General features: G+C 38.2%; 2 protein-coding genes across 6 annotated transcripts; one reads left to right on the top strand and one right to left on the bottom strand.

Moving 5' to 3' along the window:
- The first annotated feature begins 350 nt into the window (after window positions 1–350).
- Window positions 351–10447, top strand: RhoGAP68F (Rho GTPase activating protein at 68F). 4 transcript variants are annotated; one of them, XM_089598690.1, is made up of 10 exons: window positions 351–1523; window positions 5728–5733; window positions 6337–6441; window positions 6868–7026; window positions 7102–7504; window positions 7754–7852; window positions 7935–8122; window positions 8245–8445; window positions 8536–8642; window positions 8713–10447. In XM_089598690.1, the coding sequence occupies exons 1-10, from the start codon at window positions 1475–1477 to the stop codon at window positions 8884–8886; spliced, it is 1491 nt and encodes a 496-aa protein (XP_089454816.1). In that variant the 5' UTR covers window positions 351–1474; the 3' UTR covers window positions 8887–10447. The 4 variants fall into 4 exon arrangements, with proteins under 4 accessions (XP_089454816.1, XP_089454817.1, XP_014218891.2 ...); XM_089598691.1 differs by lacking the exon at window positions 5728–5733 and adding an exon at window positions 2008–2010 and having other exon boundaries at window positions 352–1523; window positions 6880–7026; XM_014363405.2 differs by lacking the exon at window positions 5728–5733 and having other exon boundaries at window positions 353–449; window positions 1052–1523.
- Window positions 10448–11445: 998 nt separating this feature from the next.
- Window positions 11446–14245, bottom strand: Rab21 (RAS oncogene family member Rab21). Of its 2 annotated transcripts, none has more exons than XM_089598689.1 (4): window positions 13723–14245; window positions 13196–13363; window positions 12953–13071; window positions 11446–12680 (listed from the first exon to the last, which is right to left on the bottom strand). In XM_089598689.1, the coding sequence occupies exons 1-4, from the start codon at window positions 13873–13875 to the stop codon at window positions 12443–12445; spliced, it is 678 nt and encodes a 225-aa protein (XP_089454815.1). In that variant the 5' UTR covers window positions 13876–14245; the 3' UTR covers window positions 11446–12442. The 2 variants fall into 2 exon arrangements, with proteins under 2 accessions (XP_089454815.1, XP_014218899.2); XM_014363413.2 differs by having other exon boundaries at window positions 13732–14245.
- Between the last annotated feature and the right edge of the window lie 1853 nt (window positions 14246–16098).

Here is a 16098-nt window from a genome sequence, read left to right as displayed (position 1 = left end):
CCACTTGGTATTGAAACCTGCTGTTTACACAATCAAATCGTTCATCCACTTTTCTATGACATCGTTTTCAAATCATGAAGGCTCAAATCAACAGCAAAACATTAAAAATATAACGTTAAAGTACGGATCAAACGAAACGTACCGTGACTCGAATGGTTGACTGTCACCGCGGTCTTTCTTCCAAAAATACTTAGCTGCGCGAAGTTCACCGCGAACAACGAATCGAAGCTCGCCAACTCTGCGCGCTACCATTTATCATTCGTACATATACGACTATGCATGTATATACCCACAGATATACACGCACACGAGCATTGATCTTTTCAGTTAAAGCCACAGCCGGTTGACTCGGCTCCGATTCTCCAGTAGTCCAGTAGTCGACTGACTCCGATTCCGTTTCCATATATACACTCACGCACCCACATAGTGGGGCCCCCGCGTCCCGCGTCGTAAGTATGTTGTACAAAGCGTACCCACTGCAGTTGCATTTGTATATAACACCGCGGGTTGTAAAAGCATATCTCTGATTATAGTCGTCTCGACATCGTCGCGGGAGTCTGTAGTTTTCTTTTATGTAGGATCGAGTCGACGACAGTAGTTCGTTGTACGTTGTACGTACAATAGCTGCGTAAGAAAAAGGGAGTTGACTACTGATACTGATCCCTCCTATACATACTAACTTGGCTCTTATCGGAAATCGGAGTGTTTCAATAAATACCTATATATATATATATAATACCTACTACTGTTCGACTGTGTCGGTGGGTGACACAACTGACACCAGGCCAACACAGGCCCCTGTTGGTTGGTGAATTATTATCACTGTCGCACGTCGTCTTGTAAGTAATAAAACATCCTACGAGGGTGTCGTCGTCGTCGTCGTCGTACGTCTATACGTATAACTATCCTACGGAAGTACGCCCTATGAACAACACCACGGTCGTTATCCTATAATCAAACAATAACGTACAGGAAAGGGCATTGGTGCGGTTTTTTTTTTATTTTATCATAATTATATATGTTTTTAACACCGTATGATATATAATCCAAGAAAATAAAACGGGGGAGCACGACGGCGCCCGTGTGCACGCAATCATGACGGTGCCGTTGTCGTTGTCGTATTCTTCAGTTACGCAGAACAACAACAACAACAACAACAACAACAACAACGAAAACGAAGAGTGTCCTGCAGCACCATCATCAGCAGCTGCTGCTTCACCGGGAGTGTGAGCTATTTGCTTCTGCTACTCCTCTATTGTTTACTTTTAGTGATTGTGCGCGCGCGTGTGTGTGTTTATATAAAAAGTGTGTGTGTGTGTGCGTGCGCGCGTGTACTCATCCCGCGGATATATATCTTATCTATATTTTGAACGGACAAGTGCAAAAAGAATTACACCCAAAGGATACAGAGGGAGTAAATACATTACCCAAGAGGATCGGAAGGAAGTAAGAGCCTGGGCACTCCTTTTGAGAAATGGAAGCCGACTACCAACCTACGCTCAGTCCCGCGAAAGTTTTGACAGGTAGGTACAAGAGTGTGCGTAGGTACAGTATACATATATACAATACATGTACACACCTACGTATACAAATTGACAGGCGAGCCCAATACAATGTAATATCCGATCCTCGTTCCTTTTTCGTGGCCTAAATATAAGTATAGGTACTTAGGCCACGCTCACCTATATATTTTTCATGCTCCGAGAGCTCGCATGCATTTCGGCAATCAGCCTTGGAGTTCTCGCTTTCTTTCGTGTCGTTTTTTCTTTCCTTGATGGTTTTTTCGTTGACATCGCGCTCGAGCGTGATCTTTTTTTTTTTTTTTGTCCGTGTCGGAAGCTCAGCTGTTACAGCTATACATATACATGCATCCACATTATACACAAGGTGTGGACGGTATGGGTGCGCTAGATCATTTCGGAGCAAGACGATTCGCAGAACGAGAGTAGATACATACATAATCACTTGTTTCGCGGGACTCATCTGTTCCAAGCGATGTAATAACAGCTGGTTTGCTAAAAGCTCCACACACGAGTGATTAAAAAAAACCCGTGTACCCTTACTCACATCAGAGCATGTAGGTATCGCACGTATGGTGTGTTTGTAACGCTTAATGGACAATTGTTTGTTGGAAAGAGGCGAGTGGGTGTAATAATATATATGTGCGTGTGTGAGATAAACGAACGGCAGTATATGCATAGGCAGGCTTGTTTGAATATTCAAGTGTCGTGTAGATGTGCGTCCGGAGATGTGATGATGCTGCAGCGTACGAGTCTTTTTTTTTTTTTTTTCTGCTGATTTCGCAGTTATTGGCTGTTTTTTTCTACAAATTCTCGGACATATGATTAAAAGGCTATTTTGGGTGGAAGAGAGAGAGAAAACAAATCGTGGCTTGAATTAAATATTTAAACGTACGGAGATGTCGGTTGCACTTAAGCGCGTGTGAGATGAAAAATTGAAGGAGATGGCCCAGTAACCTAGACAGCATAGTACTTTTATGATTTTCCTTTATACTTTACACATTGAATTACCTAGGCATATCGATTTATTTATTTACGTATGGACACTCGCATGTGTCGAGTAACGCGTATGTACCAATGAAGTGATTTAATAATTTGTGTAAACTTCTGTGACGTAACATTTTCTCTTGAGTTACAATTTTTTTTTGTTTTTTTTAAGAAACCATACATTACAAACTGTTTGCCGCATTTTCAAAACACGGAAGTACTTGTATTTAATTAGACTATCTGGAATTTCAAATAAAACGTGAAAGTTACATTGAATTCGGAGAATGTAATTATTAATGTTGCGCTCAAAAGTTTGATCATGCAACGCGCACGGCTGCAGGGAAAGAATTCAATTTGCATACACAACTCTCAATTGCATTGGTAGTGGGTACTACAACAATGAGAATAAAAAAAAAAAAAAATTATCTGAGACTAGTTTTGTAATAATTTATGATAATCTGCAGCAGAGAGAAATCACGATATACACATGCCTATAGGTGCTTTATGCTCAACTTATCTCCTTTCTCTGGTGATCACCCACTACTTTACAATATAATTGCATCAGCCTTTAATGTAAGTGATTTTTTTTTATTTTTTATTTTTTTTATTATAATCAGCGCATTACAACAGAAGAAAAATGTTTAACACCACCGATGTACCTACACATCAACTCTACAGGCGAGATTCCAATTAATAATTGACGTTTGATTGAAGCGCGAGAGAGAAAAGGAGTACACGCTACCAAAGACAAAAGAATAGGGAAATTTCCAAAAGTTTCCCAGCCACTTTTATGGTAATCGCGATAATCGCAAACGCGAGAACCGAGCAACCAAATGTACAAAAAGAATAGTAGTAATATTTTTATTGCTTTCGTGTCTGCGGATTTCGAGAGCCGTAATACTCCCCTCGTCAATTATTGCGCCGCTTTCGAAACAATATATAGGTACCAGTAGTATATCTATCTATATGTATATTTCCGGGCCACTACTTGACGCCTAATCTCAGGTATATACAACCTACATGTTATATGGTTTAACGCGAAAATCAATTTTAATCGCTCGGCCTCTCTCTCTCTCTCTCTCGAGTGTAGCGCGCGCATTATAAGCACATTACCGACAAAAAGTACACGTACACACAGGTGAAAATACAGCTATATATAGATCCGAGAATTGTATAATATTACGCCTTGGGCGAATTACTTTCCGATGATTGCGTACTTTTACAAACACATCTTTTCCCTTTTGCTTGGCTAACGAACCTTGCACCTGAGAAAATTAACATCGGGTCGTTTATTTTCGTTTATCGGCCGTTTTTTCGCTGCTAGAATTTTCATAAAACTCCTCGAGTCATCGGACATGCACGTAATCTTAAATGCGATTATCCAAGTTAAATATTTGTATACACACGCGGTAATCGCAGCGAAGCGTAAAACGATACAATGTAATACAGGATATATACATACCTATAAGCGTGATAATGATTCGTTTTTTTTTTTGTAACATAACAAGGAGTTGTGACTTCCCGTTTGATTGTAGTATCGTGACTCACCTCCCATCCGTACACCTAATACCTGAATGGGCAATGAGTAATCGTAAGCGTTTGGATCAGTATTTTTTTTTTTTTTTTTTTTTTTTTTCCATATCATCCCGTTGTAAATAGGTGTATCATTTTCATGCCACGAATGATTCGAAAGTGTTGTTTACACCGTGCGCAACGAGGGTGTCTAATATTTATGTCTTACACATGTACGGAGTCGAAGAAAGAAAAAAAAATACGTGAGCTCGAAACACGCCTCCTTCGATTTCACATTCGGCTCTTTTTATCTACAATCTCGGTAGCGTTTACTTATCGCCTTGAAAATTGCGTACGTTATTTGTACATAATTATAAAGTTGTCTCTCAAAAAAAAAAAAAATTAGCCCGTGCCAAAGAGTTCTCGAATAAAATTTAAAATCCAACAGTTGCGTGTGTTGTGTATATAGGAGCAGCATACCGATCTATCCTACTTAGCCGGCCATACTCGATCAAAAAAAAAAGAGAGAAAAAAAGTTGCCGCACTAAATCTAAACCGGTTTTTGGGTAAAGCTCCGATTTTCAGACGCACTCTATGTACGTGCCGGCAAACGAAAGTGAAACGCAATCGCGACAACACACAACAAATGGTCTCGCGAAGAGTTATTTGCCCAAAATGAGTAAGTATAATATATGCAAAATATACCGAATCGAAGAAAATAAAATCCTTGAATCATTCAATTATTCGCTGTTTCCGTACACTGCCCCCGTGGATGTAAATGTGTATAGAATCAGTTAAAAATTTTTCACGAGCATCCCATGAACAAACGGACATACAAGCGCAAATAAGGCAGAGTACCTCAGTTTTTCCCCCTTTCTTTCTTAAGCACATACACATGTACGTACATACATACCACATTACGCCCACGTATCGGGAAGGAACTGACGAACGTGCCGATCGCCTCCTCCTACACTCCCCGTACGAACTACACACGCGTATTATAATACACCAACGTGCATGCACGCAACAAAAAGTGTCCAACCGGAAGGCAAAACAGTGAGCTGCCGAAGCTTATAGGTATACCTATATACATATACATGCGAGCGAGTGATCGGCAAGTGCGATTCTTTTTCTTTTTTTCTTTTTTTTTTTTCGCTGCGTGTATATATAATATTATGCCTGTCTCACCCCACGCATGCAAAGTTTACGTGCGCGCACACGCCCCTCGCTTAAAATGCGAGCCTCGGACCGTCTCTCCCTCTTTCCCCGACCTCTCGTCACAATCATCGATCGACCGGGCGGTCGATCGGTCACCATCAATCACCACTGCCGGTGCTCCGTTTTCCTTCCACCCTTTGGTCGTTGTACAATACTTATACGAACTTGTACGGCTCACGGAGTGTGAAAAAGACAAGGTGCGTGCCGATTTCCACCCCACCCCTCCTCCATCCTTGCTCACGCGTGCATTACTTGGGTAGAAGCACGGGGCCCACGCGTATCACGCGATCTTGTACATACGTATGCACAATGATATACTCGCTCGCACTTAAACCTGTACGATACAATGAAGCGATTTTTTTTAGGTGTACTTTTCGCGAGCGCGCTTTCGGATTTCCCCCCGCCGCCGCAACGCGAAGTGATTTTTTCTCTCTCTCTCTTCCGCTTGACAAACTTTTATACCGGTTCGTGGAAGCGGAGGGTTCGCGAGGAGCTGGTGGAGACAAAAAAAACTGTCGGCGAGAAGGTGACCGTTTGCGGTGACGATCTTCGTCGCTTGCCGATTTTTTTCGACGGTCCCAAAGAGTTCGGTTGTGAAGGACAAAAACGCGCTGTGCTGATGTGGTTGCTGCGTTTGGTACGATAATATGTATTAATTAATTAACGTATGGATCGTTTGCACCCCACAGTGTCATGATGATTCACTTTTTGCACGGGTTGTTTCTCAATTGCTCGGCGATAAGGACTGCCCTGCAGAGTGAGACACATATTATACGATACATAAATATACATATAAATGCAACAAATAATGTACTCCGTTGGGTGTATAGCGAGTGACGTATGCTTTTTATGGTAAACACTCTGTGCCGATTGCGCCCGAATAAACATTTGTTCGGTGAATTAGAGTTTTAAACGTATACGCGGATACTACCCTCTTCCTTTCTTACGATTTGTACCGATTCGAGCTTCCAAAGCCCCAAACAATAAGCCTCCCTTCAAAAAAACCTGCACAGCTACACTTATTCTACAATTCACGAAAACGCACAACCATGAAATGTCAATCGCCACGGCGCACGTGAAACATATTTGTATGTTCCAGTAAACAACGAAGGCGAGGATCCATACCCGAGCTTGTCGGATTTCCACGACTACGAGCCAAACTTGGAGTTCGACGATACGGAATTGCAAGCCACGTCCACCACATGTGCGTCCCCTCTTTTTTTATATACACACATATACGCATTCCGCACTTGTATGCGCGCACATTCCTTCTTCCTTATGAAATCGCTTGAGAGCACAATATATATATATATGCTGTACCATCGCATACTCGTTAGCTCTCGCGCTTTGTATACGGTGTGCACGCGTTACAACAATATAATATTAAGTATATACGCGATGGGCGGCTCGGCGCGGAACTTCTCGACCATACGACGCGCCCATGTGCATTCATATTATGCAGTGTCTCCCGTACTTATATGCGTGTTGGCACGCGCGCGCGATTGTTCCGTTTTTTTACTTTTTTTCTTTATCAACGTTACTTAAAAATGTCTGTCATCCATAAAACAATCAAGTATATTATAATGTGGTGCGGTGTGTGTAAATGAGATAACCCAAATTTTGTAAACAGACGAAATTTCAGCTGTCGAGCTGCTGGAGGAGAAGCTAGACTTGGCCGTGGGAGTGATAGGCTCGGGGATCGACGGTTACCTGGAGAGCCCGGTGAGCGACGGCACCATAGAGGAGAACTTCGAGGAGGCCCTGGTCGACGCTCCCGTCATCGAAACCCGTACGTATGCATTATACGTTGCGTTAATTGATCGGCAACGATAAAGAAAAACCTTACCATCGGGTGAATTTATAGCCGACGATCTGGCGGCGTTGGACAAGGAGCCGTTGGCCGACGAGGAGGACTACAACGACATAGCGCGGCTGGGTATAGTCGAGGTGGTGGGCGACGACAGTGCCGGCCGGAAGGTGATAGTCGTGTCGGCGTGCAAGCTGCCCCCGGTGGGCAAGGAGGCCTTCAATCACGCCAAGCTCCTGCGCTACCTCACCCACACCCTCGACACCTTCGTCGAGCAGGACTACAGTCTCGTTTACTTCCACCACGGGCTCACCTCGAAGAACAAGCCCCCCCTGTCTTGGCTGTGGCAGGCCTACAAGGCCTTTGACCGCAAGTACAAGAAGAACCTCAAGGCCCTCTACCTCGTGCACCCGACCAACTTCATCAGGATAGTCTGGCAGTTGTTCAAGCCGGCCATAAGGTTCGTCGTTATGATTGTGATGATTTGTACATGTTATGAGTGTTATGATTTATACATTCATTGGGGCACGGCGAAGCGAGAAAGAGCGAGGTTTTATTCCACTTTCTCGTGTGTGCCAAGTGTGCTGTAAATGTTTTATCGAGTTATTTAAGTAGGCAACGTTACTTGGCGCGCCGGGATTTTTCAACTGCCCCCTTTTTTTTTTTTTCTAAATTGTGTTGTAAATGATCAATTTTGGTGGTGTTTCAGCGTTAAATTCGGTCGGAAAATGATGTACGTCAATTACCTGGACGAGTTGGCGCACTACATCAATCTCGATCAGCTCATCATTCCACCGCCAGTCTTGGAGTGAGTTTTTCAAAGATTTTTTTTTTTTCTTTCCTTACACCTATACGGATATATTAACATTAAATATTTTATGTGCACTCAGACATGACGAGCACCTGATGTTGAAGAATAAGAAAAACCTGCCCACGAGTCCGCCGTCGAGTGCAGTCGCGACTCCAGTTAGCACGACGCAGTTTGGCGCGAGCCTTCAATTCATCAAGGAAAATAACAGAGGAGATCCCATACCGCCCATAGTGCGGCAGTGCGTCGAGTTTCTCGATACTCCTGACGGTACGTGATGGCCCATTTTTTTTTTTCTTTTCCAATCAGAGCTCTATTTTTCCTCAACCGAATGGAAATGCTCAAGAGTATTGGCTGGTCTTGTATTTTTACAAACATTTTTATTGATTTAGCACTCGAGACCGAAGGCATATTTAGAAGATCGGCCAACGTTGCTGTTATTAAAGAGCTACAGAGCAGGTGTAATCAAGGATTGCCTGTCAACTTTCAAGGCGACGCGCACATAGCTGCCGTTCTCTTAAAGACGTTTCTTCGGGAACTAGAGGAGCCGCTAATGACTTACGACTTGTATGACGAAATCACACAATTTCAAAGTATTTCATCATAGCTCTTTGTTACCAAATTGTTTTATAAGTAAAAAAACTAACGCGTTTTTAACGTATTTCGATGTTTGTCATTTTCAGCTTTGTCGAAAGATGAACGCCCAAGACGGGTCAAAATTCTGATTCTTGAAAAATTACCGGAGGACAATTATCACCTCTTGAAATACATCGTCCATTTCTTATCCAGGGTAAATATTGTTGTTCTCGATTCTAACGGTGTTACAAGTATCTTTTCAACTCGTGTTACTGTGTTTACAGGTCATGGACAGATGTGATTTAAACAAAATGACGTCCAGCAATCTCGCAGTGGTCTTTGGTCCAAATCTCGTGAGAGCGCCACCCTCGCGGGGCTTGTCCTTGTCGGCGATCGGACCGATCAACCAATTCGTCGACTACGTGTTCACCGACCAAGATAAAATATTTATAATTTAAGGATTTCTCGTTGAATTGCCTACAAGAAAGGGCCTAAGCGCGCTCTTACACGAGCCTTCTGTACAGAGTTTCTGGTCTCTGATGACTTTTCTTGATACCTCGTACTCTTGGAATTTTGACAACTTATACCAATTTGATCTACTTAACAGTAGATTTTTCAATTATGTTTTTAAGATAAAAAAAAAAAAAAAATTTAATCGTTACAGTATACTAAATTCAATTGCCTAGCAAAGTACGATTGGGTCAGAAAAATTAAATGTTGCCACGGATCAAGAAAAGACTATCGTGATCTTATGAAAATAAACCCTTCATTATACTACGCAACAATGATGACGCCTCAATGAAAGGGTGGTGTATTGTTGGTACTGTTATATTTATAAATGTCTTACACCCGTGATTACTAATGATGAAAAAAAAAAAAGATGTATTAGATGTTTATATTTTGTAATAACGTTTGTTAATTTTTAAACTGTTTCCGTTTAACAGATCTAATGCTTGCTTTAACACGATATTTTTATCTACTTGCCGTAAAGAGTGAAACGTTTACGAGCAAATAAAAGTGAAATAACTTTTGTAAACAAACTAATTGTGCACAATGTAGGATGCCACGATCGTCGTTTAATATAATGAAATCATCTAGTTCACAATATAAATTGAGGCTTAATACATCATGGAGTCTTGGAGGTTTGTATATTTACATGGAATGAAATTTACGACCACATACCAAAGATATAATGAAACGTCACGCGATTGTATGTAAAAAGTAGTATTATTCAAACTGTGTAATTAATTCTTCATAGGTATTATAAGTATAATGGATGATTCCTCCAGGATTTTACTATCGCAATAGTAAAATATAACTGATCTATTTTGGAATTTTTTATCAAGAATTTTTTTTTTTTTTTTTCTGCTGCAGTTACAAACACAACATTCCGTTCTTGTATTAAAGTTATACTATTGCCTTAATTAATTTTATCAAGTCCAAACCCGGATTGAAACTGTAAAACTACAGTTTAATCAATAATTCGATTAATTAACATTCTGTAATATAAATAATAATTTGTATATATAATTCAACGATGTAAAAAAAAAATTATAGTTGGTAAGACGTTAAAACTGATTAATTAATTAACAAAGAAAGTACATGTATGAATCACGTCAAGAAATGTACGAGCACAAGTCACGAGTAACAGACTTCTACAAACATGAATTTTAATAAATCGTAGACATCCTATGATGATACTTGATCGCCAGCAACATTTGTCAGTTTCTTAAAAATACTACATTCGCAATATGAAACACAACAAAAATCGACACCTAAATACAAATTTTTTTTGTATGCACCCGCTAACGGAGGTGAATCGATTCAATCTGCGAGTTACATTTCCAGATTCACTATAGCCATTCCTCATTTTAAATACATAATTGTGTATGAGCATAATATATAGAATTTTTATTAAATCTACTGTTTCTTACTTTTACTGCCTGTACGAAAAAATTTACCACTAGCATGATTTATCAACATAACTACCGGAAAACCAAATTAACACAGGACATTATTATATTACTTTTACATTGTTTCAAATAGTTAATATTATTAAATCATCGTTTAACATTCATACATTTCTTTAACAACGTACTTATTTCTTCAACTCTTGAAAGATATAATTTTTTTGTGCAGGTAAGTTTGAATAATAATAAAGAAAATAAATTTTATAGTAATCTGATATAATACCTGTGATAGCTGCATACTGTATCACTCGAATTACCTATACCTACGAGAATGGTGATAAATCAGAAAAAGTTATTAACGATTCAATGTGTTGTTTATTATTCCAGAACATAATAGTGTATACGGCAATATTTTTTTTTTTTAATTTTATTTTCTTTATATTACAGGTAAGAATAAAAGTAACAAAAACTACATTGCAAGTAATTTGATAAGTTTCATCAATCCCTAGAAATTCAGGTATCAATATAAAAATTTTAATCATAGCATCATTATAACAGTAAAAATACATTTATTGTAAAAAGTAAAGTTGCAAAAGTAATGATTGGAAGTTGATTTATATCGATGTATTATATTATTTAATATTTACGGGCATTTTATTACATACAAATTGGTACAACTAAAGCCACGAAGAAAAATTAATTCAGCAAGATATATTATGATGTATTATATTATCTGTATATAATTTGTTAATTACAGCCGAATTTGATTATTTCAACCTATGATACTTTTTTACTCCTTGGATATAAAAGTAGTAACTAAATTTTTTTAATTTATCTCGTGCATACAATAGTAGTTTGTATATATATATACATTTGACAAGCCATTAGTACAATATATATTTATACATATATGTACAACTTAGTATTTTATTATTAAATGACATTATTGCACGAGAGAAAAGTATAAAATTTTAAGATAAAAATAAATGCATTTAATGTATAATTGGAAAGTTTTCAAGCTAAGTAATATGTTATTTAAAAAGGTGACGAAAGTTTTTTTTTTTTTTTTTTTTTTTTCGTTAAAATACTGAAATTATTATCATGTTTCGTAATGTTTACTATACGTACTTTGTGAATCTTTTTTATAGCATATAAAGTCCCGCCATCATTAGTCAGTGAAAAAATCTTTACACATTTTTCCAGAGACAAACATTATTTCTAAGCATATACAATTCAGCAGCAGCAGTAAAATTTTGTTAATCTATTAACCCATAATACTTCGCTGAATAAAGTCATATGGAATATAATGTTAAATGTATGTACTTAATGAAATATTTTTACTTTCATACAAAATGTATGAAGATATAACCATGATAAATCAAATATATAATTTTTTTCTCTGGATGAAAATAATAACATGTATAATAACATTATTGAAGTAGAAAAAAAAATATTTTTCAGTTCTTTTAATTTGTTTTCATCTCGCATTAATTTGGTCTCAAATATTCATTCAATTCAAGTCAATTATTTTTTTACATCCACTAAAATACAATAATAACAATCGATATTACTACCTACTTGCTTATTCTGTCTTTTTTTAAGCTAGATTTCATGAAAACACTTTCGGCATTCTATTGTAAAAAAATTTTGACTCGCGCTGGAAATCCCACGTATTACTTTTAGCAAGATAATTAAAAGTTATATACAAAAAACAGTTAACGATCCACAGTACGATTTCCAACGATAATCTTCTTATGTTGTTAAGGTTGTAACGCTATATACATAATCTACATTTATCTACAGGCAAAAAGCTCTTTTAACTTGTCTTTATCACTTAATAAAAAGGTTGAGAGTTAACTGTATTGATCAACGAATATGTGTAACTTTAGTAGATTACGTGTAAAAAAGCAAAGTAAATACGTATATGTTAATAGCACATGGGTGAGTAAATTGTGCCTTGAAAAATTAGTATTTAGTGTTATGGCCACTTTCAGACTGGAAAACACAGCATTCCTTAACTTAAATACACAGCATTACAACCTTTGTGAAATTTCTCGCATCAATCGTCTGAAAGAGCCTTCAGAACATAGCATTCTTACGAATTCTAAGAGCCTCCACCGCTGCAGCAGCCACTTTTGGATGGCTGAGCTGGTTCGGTAGACTCATCTTCTACGACGACGACGTTTCGCCGGGTGCTATTGTTTCTCATAAGAGTTGACTTTTGTTCGACAACATCAGCGTGTTGCATCATGCGTTGCGTCAGGTCCAGGAACATTTCTTCAATGTTAAAGTTTTGCTTAGCGGACGTATGAAAGTGCACTGCACCCACTTGTTTGGCGTACCTGTAAATAAAATTTTTTTTCTTCAATGAATCAACAATCAAAAAAATTGTAAGTTGACGAGATGCAACTATTTCTATATTTTTAATGTAAAAAAATAAGTATTTACGCTAGTAAAAAATACTTTAAAGTAAGCAAGAAACTAGATTTGGACTAAATATTTTCTTATGCAATAATTGACTAAGTTGTTGGCAACTACAGGGTTGCATAATTTTAATCACATGAAATAGTAAATGTGTATGTTTCTCTGTCTGGGATTGTTAAGGCTTACTTACTCTTCTGCTTCTTCTACTGTGACATTCCTTTCTTTTTCAAGATCAACTTTGTTTCCTGCTATGACCAGACGTATATCACTTCCTAACATTTTTCTCAATTCTTTTACCCAAGTTTTTACCTTAAAAAAAAAAAAAAAATTAAATTACGTAGAATTAATAGAGAGCACGTAAACCGTACTACAAAATAATCAATTATTCTTATTCATTGTAATACACAAATGAATCAACAACATTATCACTTACTTTTTTAAAAGTTTCTTCATCTGTGATATCATAAACTAATATAGCCCCATTGGACATTCGATAATAAATAGGCCCAAGTGCATGGAATTTTTCTTGACCTGCTGTATCCCATATTGCTAAATTTATTCTCTTTCCATTGATATTTAGCTTTTTCTTGAAAAACGAGGCCTACAAGAACGGAAAATTACAACTCATAAATCATTGTTGTTTGTCAAATTAAGCCTGCATTCCAGAGATAAATTGATTACAACAACTTAAAGAAGATATTGAGAGCTGTATACTCAAGTTTGAGCGTTAAAGTTAATCACAAGAAAAAGTAATTAATAAAAAATATCTTGAATGCTTTCATATCACAAGTTCTAACAAAACAAATAACATTGTGATTCATTGTTTTTGTTAATGAATAAAATTAGTCAAATGAAATTTACAGAAAACAGCCAACAATAAGATAGTGCAAAAATACTAAATGAAAGTGAAAAAACAAAGCTGCAAAGAAACCGAACAGAGTACACACTGCGGAAAGCCACAATAATCACCTGAAGGGTCGAGATATGCTTGTCGTTGAACTTGTCCTCGACGTATCTGAGCACAACTGAGGTCTTGCCAACGCAGCCCTCCCCCAGTAACACGACCTTGAAATTGTATCCTCCTCCATTATTAGTACTGATGTTGCTAGCCATGATGACGACGTCGACGACGATATATTCTCAATTTACGTCGCGTAGCCCGTGCTATGCTGACTCCAACACTGCCCTACCCACACCTCTGCATACCTACTTCTTACGTGCACACGCTCGAGTACGATTATTTATAAATTTATATATTATCCCTCGGGGGTTTGATATGCTTTTATTTTCTCAACTGCGTTGGCTTATCCGATCGAGCTTTTGGACGCAAGCGGTTGCAATAACATAACCGTTCCACGACGATATATTGACAACATGACAACGTTGCAGCGATTGATTGCGAATCGTTTATCATCCGGAGACAAACTAAAGTCTACAGGTTGTGAAGAGTTAGTGCAAAATATCAGCTGTATTCCTTATATTATTTTTCTCCTCTGGCGATCTGCAATATCAGCATGCGAGCTGCATCCGCAAATTTGCATATGTCCACGGCGCTACTGTCGTATATACTATATATGTGTCTAGCTGTCATTTTTGTCTGCTCTCCCGGTGCTCCGTGCAATGTTGATCATTTAAATGTCATATCTTGTCTAATACGAGTGGTGAATTGAATGTCATGATAATAAATTTACTGTACTTGGATTTTGAATATACCTTTCGAATTGTATACGATACATATTATAATTTTGCATTTTTTACGGTTTTTTTCGTAGAATACATATAAGCAATTGTCAGGTTATGTGTCTCTAAATTAAAGTAATCGTTAAAAATCGTTTGTCATGTTGATCTTAACTCTGTAAGTTATGTTTCTCTGTTTAATTAGAATACCAAAAGCTCTCTGGAGTTAGATCACACTCGATTTAAAATTAAAAATATCACGTGTGACAACTGACGAAACGTTGTGGAACTCGGAACGGAACGCGGAGCGGACTATGTGTGCAGGGTGTTGTTTTATCGGTGGAGCGCAGGGATTCCCAAGAATGACGCTCAATTTCAATCTTCGTATAGTATAGTAATAGTTCGTACTTGACGAAATAACAGTATGCACCATCAAAAAAAAAAAGTCGAAACCTCTCGTTGAAGTATCATAGATTATAGGCCGATTGATTATGCGAGAGCGTTACGCCACCACCAAACGTATACTTTTACTAATAGGTGCAACATATACATACATGCATTAGTAAGCAACGAGCTTGCGATTGCAATGCCAAGATTGTTTAGCATTTGTCTCTCTCGTACCGTATGTATAATGTATACCTAATTGTGCCGATTCCATTTTTTATTCTTTCCACGTACAACTTTGGTTTTGTGATCTTCGGTTTTTTGGTTTTCGTTAATTGGAATCATCGGAAAAATGACCGGCACTCTTAAAAAACAACATATCGTATGTTCATCCTCCCTTCCACTTTCTCATGAATGGGAAAAAAACAGTGCAACCGAAAACGCAAGAGTTCCAAAATATGTTCAATAAATCATCATAATACTGATAAAAACTTAATTGGAAAACTCTAAAATAGCCGAGTAAAAAAGGTTGGCTTGCTGTTAACTAATTGAGCTGATACACAGCAGGTGGCGTTGACTTCGCTGTAAACAATTCGTCCGTGAAGTACACACAGCTGATATGTATTTGCAGATCCGATGAGCCTCGCCTCCTCGCGTGTGCTAAAACGTGCGGCGTGCACTTAACAGCCGAACCCAACCCGACGACGAAGACGCCGACCAACAGCGAAACGCAATTGTATACTCATACCCTTTTCATACGTATACGTGATTTTGACACATTTTAACGCCGAGCTCTCCCCACTCGCGTATACCCCCGAGAGAGGTATCTCTTCGCGATTTTTTTTCGGCTCTGTTGCTATCTCAGGCCTCGTAATATACAGTTGAAGTTCATCCAAGTTGGCCTGCCTGCTCGGCACTCACCGACGCTTACTCTCCAAAGATTTGGCTTACGATAAATGACATTTGAAGTTTACATTTTTTTCTTCAAAATAGACATTACACCCACCGCGTTGGCGCGTTGCTTCATTCAGTAACAGCCATCAGCTGTACGGCATATATATATTTTTGACATACTTAACCACCGTCTTGCGGTTTTTTCTTCGCGTTTACGGAGTTGTGTGCTTTCAATTGGCTTAGTGTTTCGTTGAACAAGTATACCCACGCCTGATTGTATTTGAAGCAAAAAAAGGACCATAAATTATTCAAGTGTTGGCAAAACGACATCGTTGTATCGAAAAATTGTGCGTTGTTAAAGTTCAATGCCGAAACACACGC

The sequence above is a fragment of the Copidosoma floridanum genome, unplaced genomic scaffold (genome assembly GCF_036245765.1).
Source record: "Copidosoma floridanum isolate Cflo_tuat_1 unplaced genomic scaffold, Cflo_Japanese_pri ptg000006l, whole genome shotgun sequence".
NCBI lineage: Eukaryota > Metazoa > Arthropoda > Insecta > Hymenoptera > Encyrtidae > Copidosoma > Copidosoma floridanum.
This window is presented reverse-complemented; position numbering and strand designations above follow the sequence as displayed.